General features: G+C 38.3%; 1 protein-coding gene across 2 annotated transcripts in view; it reads left to right on the top strand.

The window, feature by feature from the left end:
* The window catches only part of LOC131773149 (laminin subunit gamma-1), a 34,954-nt gene that overhangs the window by 20,961 nt on the left and 1,561 nt on the right, over nt 1-12,432 (top strand). For both annotated transcript variants that reach the window (XM_059089129.2, XM_066165649.1), the window contains exons 31-50: nt 259-397; nt 820-925; nt 1,617-1,745; nt 2,016-2,204; nt 2,528-2,883; nt 3,292-3,422; nt 3,943-4,090; nt 4,309-4,694; nt 4,963-5,142; nt 6,871-7,030; nt 7,534-7,692; nt 8,042-8,196; nt 8,519-8,695; nt 8,921-9,142; nt 9,513-9,711; nt 9,938-10,095; nt 10,575-10,741; nt 11,013-11,114; nt 11,670-11,713; nt 11,940-12,174. In XM_059089129.2, coding sequence (XP_058945112.2) covers nt 259-397; nt 820-925; nt 1,617-1,745; nt 2,016-2,204; nt 2,528-2,883; nt 3,292-3,422; nt 3,943-4,090; nt 4,309-4,694; nt 4,963-5,142; nt 6,871-7,030; nt 7,534-7,692; nt 8,042-8,196; nt 8,519-8,695; nt 8,921-9,142; nt 9,513-9,711; nt 9,938-10,095; nt 10,575-10,741; nt 11,013-11,114; nt 11,670-11,713; nt 11,940-12,174 — 3,542 coding nt within the window. The remainder of the gene's footprint in view (nt 1-258; nt 398-819; nt 926-1,616; nt 1,746-2,015; nt 2,205-2,527; nt 2,884-3,291; nt 3,423-3,942; nt 4,091-4,308; nt 4,695-4,962; nt 5,143-6,870; nt 7,031-7,533; nt 7,693-8,041; nt 8,197-8,518; nt 8,696-8,920; nt 9,143-9,512; nt 9,712-9,937; nt 10,096-10,574; nt 10,742-11,012; nt 11,115-11,669; nt 11,714-11,939; nt 12,175-12,432) is intronic.

Here is a 12,432-nt window from a genome sequence, read left to right as displayed (position 1 = left end):
TGTTCTTTGGTCGCATTTTTTATTCAGGATAACAATGGGCAATAAGTCAGCAATTTTGGTTGTCCACATTAGCTATGATTAGGAAATTTTTCATTCGTTTTCAATTTTATTGAAAAATTTTAGACGAGTACCTTCTGAATGGTTAGAAACCTTCTTTCAAATGCACCATTTCTTCATTCTTTTATTTCTTAAAAACTCTTTATTTTCCGTTATTCCTGGTCAGTGTACTAAAAAGTTTGTCTTTTTCCTTATTTGAAGAACGTTCAATCGTAGTCAGACTCATGGTGCTGAAGCTTTATCGGCGATCGACAGATATTCTGAGATAAGTAAGCTTGTGAACAGGTCTTTAAGTCTCGTGGAACAGGCAAACAACACAGTGCACGTCCTCGACCAACAGGTGCGTGACGTTGAGTTTGACAATTAAAGATTGAAGCACGTTACATAATGGAATGTACTGCGCTTTTATAAATACAAATTTAAAGATCTAATGATGATATACCCATGCCTTGAACTATGATGTAAACGAGTGAGAAATCCGGGACATAAAGTGATCCGCAGGAGGAGTTACTATCAACGTTAAAAGATTGTCAAAGTTTGGGTATAGGGTCGAAAAACTTTCATGCAGCAAGTTACGGTCTTTCGTTTACACTCGTCCATTTTTTGTCATGTGTTATCGGTTATTTCTTCTTTCGTGTTTTCAACCCGTTATATGTTGTCAGCCATTTGTTAAAATAGACGGCATGACATGGCTGCATAGGTATACCACGTTTTTAATGATTTCAAGTTATAAAATTCATAATTCCCATTTCTGGTTTAAAGCTCAGCGTTTTTTCTCTGGCTTACCTTCAAACCGGGGCACAAAAAGCGTGGCAAGGATGGTATGAGCTTTACAACGTTACAGAAGAACGAAACGCTACTTTACAAAGTGAGTCTTGCGACAGATGCTATATTTTCTCAAGTGAACACTTAGTTCCAAGAAACGCCAGGTCTATTTACATTTTATACAAGCCCCCTCCGTGGGGGAGGGAGGCGGCGGCGGTCCCTATTTGTCCTCAGTGGGTCTGTACCATTCAGCTGGGTATGTCACCTGGTACAATTACTAAATTATGCGTGAATAGTTAACTTCGCCTTTCACAAGATGGAGAAGGTTCAGAACTCCAATCCAAAAATGAACGAAAAAACGTATACACTGAATAATGGCCTATAATTTGCAAACATTCCTAATAGATCAGCGAGAAACACTTCATTTTCACCTTGAGCGTCTCAATTTTGCTCGTTAAATATAGGCAGACTCCCCTTAAGAAACACAGACGTCCCCTGAATTATCTTATGCGGGCATAACTTTAACTTGCTCTGCTGGGATAAAAGAAGATTCACACTTCGCTTATAGGACCACTTTGTCTTTACCGCCCGCAACTCTTTAACCGAGAACATGCAGTTATGTGATTTATAAATTCACAATGAATGAAAAAAGTTCTGCATCCCAGCTTACATGGAGAAACAACCATAGCGGTCTGAAAAACTGACAGCTTTGCGATCCCTATTTTCATGTAGCTCTCCTTTTACGTACATGTCGATCAAAATAAATTCTTAAAAGATTATTTCCTCTTTTTAAGACTTGGAAAAAGCGATTCATCAGGCAAATTTGACATTCTTGAATTCCTTGGATGTATGGTATGACGTTTACAAGCATTTTCCCGCCATTCAGGATGCAGCCGTCCAGTTCCGTATCGCCGCCGCGAAAGGTGAGCTCTATGGATGCTTTAATAAGCTAACTTTTAACGTTTATAAAGCCTTTCAGTAAGAAAGTTTGGGGACATAAAGAAAATGATATAATGAAATTCTACAATTCATTGCGAAATTACGTTAAATAGAAGTATTTCATGTGAGTATCATAAAGATTACCTTAACTAAAATGTGCAAAAAACGGTAAGTAGGGAAACAAAGTGGCGTGAATTGCGAACATGGAGTGTTGGGGTGATAATGAAGTTATTTTCATCACTCTTTGCTTTAAGCTCCGGATGTTTCACCTCCTCTGATGCAAGCACAAGACAAAGTGACCAATGCAAGTGTATTTCTATCTACACTGGAGGAGGAGCTGAATGTAATGGGCTTGCTTATAGAGACTTTGTTAAATAAAACGTGGTTTATTAAAGAATCGTCTCAAGACGGAATAAAGTTGGTTAATGACGCCTTTAGTAATGGTAAGTAAAGTGTTAAGCTATCACTGCGAAAAAAAATTAGGACAGTACCTAATGCTGAAACTGCAGACGTGTTCAGCTTGATTTACGATGCAATTTTGTTTTAAGTAAACTTCAAACGGCTATCATCGATTTTAAGCCGTAAAGGGCAAATTTTTAGATGAAAGAAAAAACTTAAGTTTCATAACGTCCCATAAAAAAGTTTTGTTCCAGTAAACTTCAAGCGGCTACCATCGTTTTTAGGCCGTAAAGGACAAATTTTTAAATTAAAAAAAAACTTGAGTTTCATAACATCCCATGAGAAAGTTTTCTTTGTTCCTTTACAGTGCAAAATATCTCAGCAAAGCTTGTACCAAATCCAAATGAGCCGAAAGTAAATGCTACTGTTACAGAAGCCAAAACAGCAATGGATTCACTTTCGCCTATCCGAAGTCAAGTAGAAACACGAATGACCAATGTATCAGACAAACTTAATCAAGTGAGAAGAATGGCCGCCTCGCTGCCTTTAGCCCTTCTCATTATGAACAATAGCTGGGTAGAATTTGTTCCATCTGCCCAAACGATTGGAAATCCTTTGAAAAACGAGATTTCGTTTGATATCAAGACTAACGTCACCGAGGGTCTTGTGATGTATCTGATAGCAGAGCCTCGTGAAAAGACCACGGAACGCTCTAATTGGCTGGTAAGACTTGTAGAATGTTGTTTATGGACATATAACCCAGAGAATCGTGCCCTAGAAACCATAAACTTTTTCCCCTATTATTAAAAGGTACATACAAAAGTTATACAGGGGAAAGCGATAGAGTAACAGCGCAGGAATCAGCGGGTAAAGAGAGAAAAAGAGCGCCTGATACGATCACTACACGATTCGTTTACCGCTGGTCAGGAATAAGAATTTTTGTCTACTTGGTTTAACTCTCACAAAAATTGTTACGTCAAAACCGTCTCTTTTTTATAGTAGCGAACATTGAATCAAAGGTAACAAAAAACCTTTTTCCAAATTTGAAATTTTATTTAATTTAATTTTCGTTCAGCTGGTTTTATTCAGTAATTCATTTGTTCATCTTCCTGCTCCCTAATTTATATTTAGACAAAAAGCCTCGCCTTCTTCATATCAAACAGTTCTATCAGTGTCGTGTATGACCTCGGTGCTGGACCGATTACGGCTCAGAATCCCTTGGTACTTAAAAATGACACCTGGTACAACGTGTATTTCACCAGGTAAGCACGTAACTACCATACTTACGGACCCGAAAAGGTGGAAATCATCTAGAAGTGATTTATTCATATTAACCACATTTTGTCAACAGCGATATCAACATGGAATTGACCGAAAGGATTCATATCAGTGCAGAATGCTTGTCACTTACTATTTACTTACTACCTGCTTCTTAGTGCTACACCCGTCTCTGGTGCTGCGTCCGCTGTTAAACTGTCCACAACGGGGAACAGTCTTTCTCAGTATTACCCTTACCTGGATGGTCAGATTATACAATCGTACTTGTAGTCATATTAGGAAACAACCTCCCTTTTCCTTTTCACATCCCTTGTCTTTACACCAGATTCTGCTACCCTTTACAACTTTATTAACATTAGTCAGCATACTTACTGGCAAAATGCCAACTCTCTCATCTCTAGAATGTAAATTTTTTCAATTGATGTCTCCGAAAAATATACCTTTTATTAGGTAAGCTTTATCGTTTCATATTGTGATTACACTTTGCAAATTACCTCTGAACAGATTTGAAGCTGAGGCATTCTTAACAGTCAGCGCAGACCGACAGATTCGCGAGACAATCTCCATAAATGGCTCATCAGTTAATGGAAGGACATTGCAATTTAGCAATGAAAGCATCATTTACCTGGGAGGCGTACCTTCAAACGTGATGGTAGTTTCACTCTGGCTTTAAAATAGTTCATACCGCCCCCATATCGGAATGGCTACAATATTAATAACTGCATGCTGTTACAAATAAAATTGTGCAAATGCGATCATCAATCACATCCTTTCTCTAGACAAGAGACAACGTTAGATTAATTTTAACTGAAATCTTCTCACATGTAATAACACGAGCCTAATGAAATTTGATGCCGTTCCATTCCTCAGGGATCTCTACCGATGGATCACTTCAGAGGCATGGTCGATAATCTTGTTATTGACAACTATCGCTACAATCTCTGGAACTCTGCACAATCTCATGATGGTGTCAAGTACGCAGTTCCACGATACAAACCCATCTACTATCCAGCCGATGGGAAAGCTGTTAGTTTTTATGGAAATGGTTTCCTCCAACATGCAGTTGGGCAATTCAATGTCAGCTCGGGGTATGCATCTGTAGAATTAGACTTCAGAACCCTGCATCAGAATGGTATCATGATGGCTGTATCCAGTGAAGAACAGAGATATGTTCTTGTTCTTTATCTTCATAATGGACAAGTTAAATACTTTTTCGAACTTGGGGAAAATGATGGAATTACAATGACAAGCAGTGGGTGAGTAGGACACCCCAATTATCGTATCATACTACAAAAAAAAACATTCATTGATTTAGCATTTCTCTGTTGTGGTCTCCCTAAGTGAGATATTGTATATTGTGATTTTAACTTTATAGAACTGGCTCTCACCGGATTAAAGAAATAAGGAAAGTTCGAATTTCAGGGCCAAACGAACTGAACTCCCCAGACAATTGTATTTACAATCGTCTCTCTTAGACATTTTTTAAAAGCTAACAAAGGTAGCTCATTGTAAGTATATTCACAGGTCTTCATACGGCGATGGGCGCTGGTATCATGTTCGTATCATGCGCACTTCCGTAAATGCGACGCTAACTGTAAATCCTGTGGGCTCAGCTCAAACATCTGACAGTCATTTTGTCGACACCGGTCAAACGGTAATGGCCGATAGTCATCTAATCACTTTCGGAGCTCTAAACCCTAACAGGTTTGTACTGAGAACTTAACGAGTATTCGTTGGTGATTATGCATTAACAGTAAAATTTCTTGCGTTTCTTACAGAAAACACCAGCTGATCTCTGTATTAAAGGGTGCTTTCATACATTTTTCTGCCAGCATGCCTGCGTCAATCACTGAATAACATCTTCCTTCGCCAAAATTACCAGGCTCTAAAATTACCATCTTCATTTGCATCATCACTGCGCAAAAGCATCACATAGCAAAATTGCTCTCCTCGGAGTATGCAAGACGCTTGTCGCAATGAACATAGTTAAACGGCCGTACTTACTACGAGTCTCCCATGATTCAGTGGTAGATCGTCCGAAGTACTAGTTGGAAGGCCGTTGGTTCGACTCCTATCTGGGAGCCCTCAGAGTTTTTTTCCCTCGAAGTATCCCTGTGTAATTCACTAAATAACACCTTCCATCAATTAGATTACCAGGCTTAAAATCTACTATCTTCATTTACACCATCATTGCACTTGTGCATCACAAACGACATTCCTATCCTCAAGGGATGTAGGGAATTTATCGCTATGGACTTACTTAATGGCCTTACTTGTCACGAGTCTCCCGTAGCTTATCTGTAGGACGTCCGAAGTCCTAATCGGTCTTAGGTTAGACAGACGAAGACTTTTTTATTCCGATTTCGCCTGTCATTCACTAAATGACGTCTTCCTTCACTTTAATAACCACGCTTAAAATTCACCATCTTCATTTTCATCGTTATAGCGTTTGAGCATCACGTATTGACATTCCTGTCCTCAAAGTATGGAAAACGTTTATCACCCTGGACTAAGTTAAATTGGCTGTCTTGCTACGAGTCTCCCATAGCTTAGTTATAAAGCGTCCAAGTACTAATGGAAGGGTCTGAGTCCAGTTTCGAGCACCGGGACTCGCGTTTTTCTTTCGCGAGTCTTCCTCTGTCACTCACTGAATCAGGTCTCCTTTCAGTTTAATCACTACCCTTAAAATTTACCATCTTCATTTACATCATCTTTCTGCATAGGCATCAAATATCGACATTCCTACCTTATAATATGCAGGAAATTCATCACTTTAAACTTAGTTAAACGGATCTTCTTGCCACGAGTCTCCCGTAGCTTAGTTCTAGAGCATCTCGAGTAGTAATTGGAAGGTCATTTGTTTTTGTTATTCCGTCTTCCTACGTCTAAAGCGCGACGCTTAAAATTTATCATCTTCATTAACATCGTTATTGCGCCTAAGCATCACATATCGACATTCCTACTCTTGCAGTAGGTACGAATTATGTCACCTTGGGCTTAGCTAAACGGTCTTACTCGACTTACTCGCAACGAGTCTCTCAGAGCTCAGTGGTAGAGCGTCTAAAGCTCAAATCGGAAAGACGTAAGTTTGTGTCATTCACGGAATAACTTCTTCCTTCTCTTAAATCGCTAGGCCTAAAATTTACCACCTTTGTCTGCATCATCATTGCTCATAACCATCACATATCGACATTTACATCCTCGCAGTATGCAGTAAGCTTGTGATCATGGACATTTTTTAAACGGCTTAGTTTGCCACGAGTCTCCTATTTCTCAGAATAACATCTTCCTTCACTATTTTTTGCATATATTTACTGACATGTGAAATAAATCCGCATGCACGTCTGAAACATAAGCACATCTCACGTCATCTGACAATGTCCCTCTGTGAGGAGCTTAAAGTGTAAACTAATGTGATCTTCTTCTCTTTAGTGTCGTTGTCTTTGAAGCTAACGAAGTATTCTCTGGAGACATGAAAAACTTGCTGTTGTACAGCAGTGTGTCCTCATCCCTAATTCCGCGGCTCTTCAACGACCCAACATTTATGTTTTCAAAACAAGGATTATCGTTTAGAGGAGTTATCAAAGGAGAGGTAAGATTACTGAATGAGATGACCCCCGATACAAATGGTTTTTTAATATTAAATATTCAACTTGTAAGGAAGAAATCACCGGCATGAATAGTATGTATTACGATTAGGTGGTTTCCTAAGAGCGAGGGAAACCAGTAGCTAAAGAAAAAATGATTTGCCATGCCGGATTAGGTTGTCTGCTGGTTTTAAAAAAGTTTCTTTAAGACCAAACGCTAATTTTTCAGTTGGTGAGTGCTCTATTTCGCACGGTACCGTTCTCCATTTTCGAATCACGAGTTAATTGACATGAACTATACACACATTCAAATGAGAAACTGAGGAAATAGTACCTCAGATGGCGGAGACGCACCTGTTTACTTGGAAAAGTTGAAAAGCAGACCCTCGAGGGGTCAACTTCATGCAGTTCTTAATCACTTATAAAACGATTGATGGGAACAGGCTCGTCAAAATTTTTTTTTTCAAAGTCCCTAAATTGCTTAACCTTTTTGGTATTAATTTTTCAGATAGAATATGGAACACGTTTCTACGGGTTCGAAGAGGAAATAAGCGACTGTTCATATGCAACTATTGATATCATCAGCGGAAAAGCAGCATTTTCGAAATTGCACTTTACCTTTAAGACAAAGGAAGAAAGTGGCGTTCTTCTCTACAGCCAAAAAAACGTGAGCAACATTGCATTCCCATTTGATTTTCTGCGAGAATCAAATAACTGCTTTATCTTAATCTCATTCAAAATTATCCAGTGCATTGAATTTCTCATTTCACTCAGGATTTTTATTTTTGAAACACCACTCCATTTGGTTTGCAAACCTTTAAAAGGTGCGTCAAAACAATTTGTCAAACACCTACAAAAAAATGGTTGAGTGACTCCTCATACCCGGCCGAATCTACTTCGTCGACACCATAAAAAGAGGAGTTCAGACTTTACAAATTATATCAAGATGTTTACAAGAAAGTGAATATATCAAACGCTTAAAGTTTTACTTCTCTTTTTATTAAACGTTTACTCAGACGGAGGATGCACCATCGCTGTACATGGCATTACGACACGGAGACTTATACTTTTGGTTAGGGGATATTGAATCAGTTCCTGTCTTCTCTTCGTCAAATATCACCTTCTCGGACAATTCATGGCGCACAGTGCTTTTGCAGCTTACGGACAATGGGTGGGTGTAATAATTCTCTATGTTATATAGCAATGTGTAAAGCCACAACTATTGTACTTTTACCGAAAATGTACAAGGCCTGTCATTAGTTTACAATCCCCAATGGCTTATTTCCTTTACGGTTTATATTTCCAAGTCTGCAACAAAGAATAAACTTCGTTATGAGGGGGAGGCACTTTTCTTCACTACGAATGCTCATAAGTCGTGATAAGAACGACATAAGATTAGAGATCCACCCTCCAAACACCTATGAAAGGTTGGAAAAAACAAAATTGCATTATCAAGTAAGTTAGCTGCTGTGATGTTTCTCTTGTTTTAACAGATACGAACTTTACGTGAATAACACTCTTGTTTACACTGGTGTCTATAACTTCGCTGCTTTATCATTGGTTCTTCATGATCCATTTTATATGGGTGGCATTCCTTCCAATAAGTCATCCCAGACTCCTTACGCACTCTGTTTCAAGGGTGGCATGAAGAATTTGACCGTTGACTCCAGGTAATTTCGTTATCTTTTATCGTAAGTCCTGCGCTACAAATTGATGTGTCGTCAGAATTTTTACCCTCTGTTTTGATGAAATATGGTGAAGAGGTCATTTTTAAATTCTGATTGCAAGCCTACACCTTACTCTCCAAATTAAATCTAGAATTAGTTACTGAAATCGATATAAGACGTATGAGCGCTATGAAATTTGTCCTTATTTATTTACTATTTTTTGGTTAGCTTAATAGATTTCTTATCTGAACATACTGTGGGTGTATCAAAGGCGGGAGTGGTGCCAGCCTTTGTACCTCCACCCATCCCTCCGTCCTGCAGTGCTTCCCTTCCTCCACCCGTTTCGTCCAGTAGTAGTGGAGCATTGCATTTCGATCTTCAAGAAAGCAGAGGAAAAGGCTTCATTGGATTCAATTTGAACAAAATTCAAAGCATAGTGTTCGAATCCAGGTAAATACCTATCTATTGAGATGGTTTATTTCATTAATCAGTAGGCTGAAGACATTACACTTTGACATTGTAATACTTTCCCCGATCGAAAACACAAATTACATAAACTACATAGAGGATCGATTATACGTTTTTTGTGCCTTATGCAATTCTATTAATCCAGGAGAGGAAATTGCACTGCCCCAATGTTAGAGAAAGTGCTGTGAAAGACTATAAATTAATGTTCCCAAAAGTTTGTTAAAATGCCTTTTACTGCCAATAACTAAGGTCAAATACATGCGCACAATGGTGTAGACTCAAAGATTCGAATAGAGATACAAAATATCGGCAACAAATGTTACTTGTGGTGTAATGCTCCTTTGCTTTGCAGGTTTGTAGTTGGATTATCCTTCCGAGCCTTATCAGACGACGGCCTATTATTATATGGCACCGACAATGACACACACCCGACTCAGTTCTTTTCACTCGAACTTGTCCATGGAAAATTGGTCTTCAAGTTTAACTCGGGTAAAGGCCTGGTTTCTATGACCAGTGAAGAAAAGTACTCTGGAAACGGCCAATGGTTTTCAGTAAGAATATCTCATTACATTGCTATTTACTATTCAAGTATAGATCGTGGAGTCAATGATTACGGAGTTCACAGGCATTAGGATGACAGTAATGAAGGTTAACAGGCAATTGTCTCACTAATTTCCTCAATCCTTTCTTGGTCTGTTCAATTCATTAGGCTCAATATCAACATATCAACCATTATCTATAAGTCTAATCTCATTAAATTGACTGACATAATATCAGGTTCATATTCTCCGCCTGTTTCATTTTGGTGCTATGCTAACAAGTACTATGGATTATGTGAATGGAAGACACGACCCGCCCAGTCTTTCGATGAATCTACGCCACTTGTATATTGGTGGACTACCCAGTTACGTGGTTGCTCCAACAGTCACCAACAGGCATGTTGTTCATTAGGATACAGTAAAGTGGATCGAATTCTCTAAAAATTTGTCCACAAGGAGAGTTTTAAGTGACAAGCAGATAGCGGCCCTTGACTAAATCTCGACAAAATAATTTTTGCTTTCGATTTCCAATATGATTACAAACGTTATGTCGCTTCATGAAGATAGAGTAACATGGATTGAATTCTTTATAAATTTTTTCACAAGGAAAATTTTAAGTGACAAGCAAATAGTGGTTTTTAACTAAATCAGCTGTATTCTCGAATTCATGTATGATTACAAACGGTATACTTCTTGAAGAACGTAAATTAGTGATGTCAATGCTAAATTTAATGAACATGGTTCTGTAGTGATGACCATGCAGACTGCCCGATAATAGACAATTAACTAAAGAACTTTCGTACATCATTTGATAATCATAACTATCTTTTAGTAAACTAGTTATAATCTACTGTGTACTTTTGTTGTTATTTTAGGTTCTTAGGGTTTGCAGGCTGTATGAAAGATTTCGATGTTGCCAACAGTGAATCCTTGTTCGATTTTAACAAACCTGATAGTAGAGGCTCTAACGAGACTCGCGGTCTGTGTTACGACAAGGCTCAGCCAGGTCTCGGTTTCAATGGTTCCTCTTGGGCCAGATTTGGCAAGTGATACTGTGCTATCTTAATAGTCGATATATTTAGACAAATTTAAGACAGTTTCTGTCTGAACTCTAAATGGCAAGATAGTTTGGAATACTTCCAAAAGTAATTACACGCGTAATTTCTGAACGAAAACTACAACTTGCCGAAACTTATCACAAAACAACATGCTCTAGAATGAATGACATTATACTGGAAAATACCTTTGTAATTTTCTGGAGTTCTATTCGAGAGTTACAAAAGCCAAATCTCATAAAATTTATTGATTTTTAGATGACTTCAATTTAAGTGCAGAGTTCAATGTCCAGGTGACTTTCCGGACCTCATCACGTGACGGATTGTTGTTTATGATAACAAGTGCTCCTGATTCTACAGGTTAGTTAGTGCTACAAAGACAGGATTTGAATGATTTGAAATTCGTGAAAGTATATACTAAGTAAAAGATGACTTATGTTACACTTCTAAAGACGTCACCTAAGTAAAACTGCCTGTGACTTCGCGCATGGTTGTGAGCAACAATTGGATGTTTTTCATTTGAGGTATATTAATACCAATACCACACTCTACATTAATAGCAAGTTTGATTATTAGTGCCAGTTGTCATCACGAGGGTCATAGCAAAGGGTGACTTAAGATTTCCCTTTGTTTAGTTGCTGTGTGATCTTTCAACAAATTTGACAATTTTCATAGGGACGAATGAGCAATGGGGTTTTAGATAAAAGGAATACTGATAAGGACTTGTTTTGAGTTAGTACAAATGAACTGTAAAACTTAGCAAGAATGACTGACGCCTTCGAAATTAGATTTCGATAGTCGATGGTAAATGCAATAGATGTAAATTTGAGTCTTTCGAGTCATGTCTCGATTTGACAAAGCTTTCTTTGCTTTTATTTAATTATCTGTTTATTCATTTTTGGTCTTCTTCATCAGCGGGAAACAGAATGCACATCCGTCTGGAACAAAAGAGTGGTAAGGTACGTGAAGTGATTAGAGTTTTAATTTATCATTGAAATCATGAATACTTAAAAGATAGAAATCGATTTGGCGGGGAAGGGCTATGGATTCGGGAATAGATGTGATGGTATGATAGACCTGAATAAGTTTTCCTTCGTAATCTTTGAGCCCACAGTTAACCTAAAGTAAAAGTTAAACTCACATATCTGTAATAGAGTGATGATTTCCTTGTCCTTATAAACTTAGATGATTCTGACTTACAACACCACGACAAACGAATCACAAATTGTTTGGACCGAACCTGGACTTGGAAATGATACCCAATCGTCTTACATGATGTGCCAAATGAATTGGCACACGGTTAGAGTTACCAAGCAGGGATCTAATCTAACCGTCGCCTTAGATGACGTCCATTCCGTCACCAAGCCGGTTCGATATGGCACCAACATGACCGGGCATCTATTTCTTGGCGGATATCCAGGTTAAATTTCATTCTTAATGTTAGGGGGATTGTGAGCGAAAACGGGAAAAAAGTCTGCGCTTCCTCGACTTGCAAGCAACCAGCTCTTTGTCTACTGCTCCTTTCGATTATTCCTCTGCAGTATCCAAAGCTCGAGCACGTCCTCAAGCAGCCTTCTGCGAAAAATTAAATCATTGAAAAATCAGACATAAAAATCAAACAGAAAAATCCTAACAATTGAATACTAGTTAAATAGCTGATGCCCTTTTGTCTAACTAT

The sequence above is a fragment of the Pocillopora verrucosa genome, chromosome 4 (genome assembly GCF_036669915.1).
Source record: "Pocillopora verrucosa isolate sample1 chromosome 4, ASM3666991v2, whole genome shotgun sequence".
Taxonomy (NCBI): Eukaryota; Metazoa; Cnidaria; class Anthozoa; order Scleractinia; family Pocilloporidae; genus Pocillopora; species Pocillopora verrucosa.
Note: the sequence above shows the minus strand (reverse complement) of the source record. Positions and strands in the feature narration are given on the sequence as shown.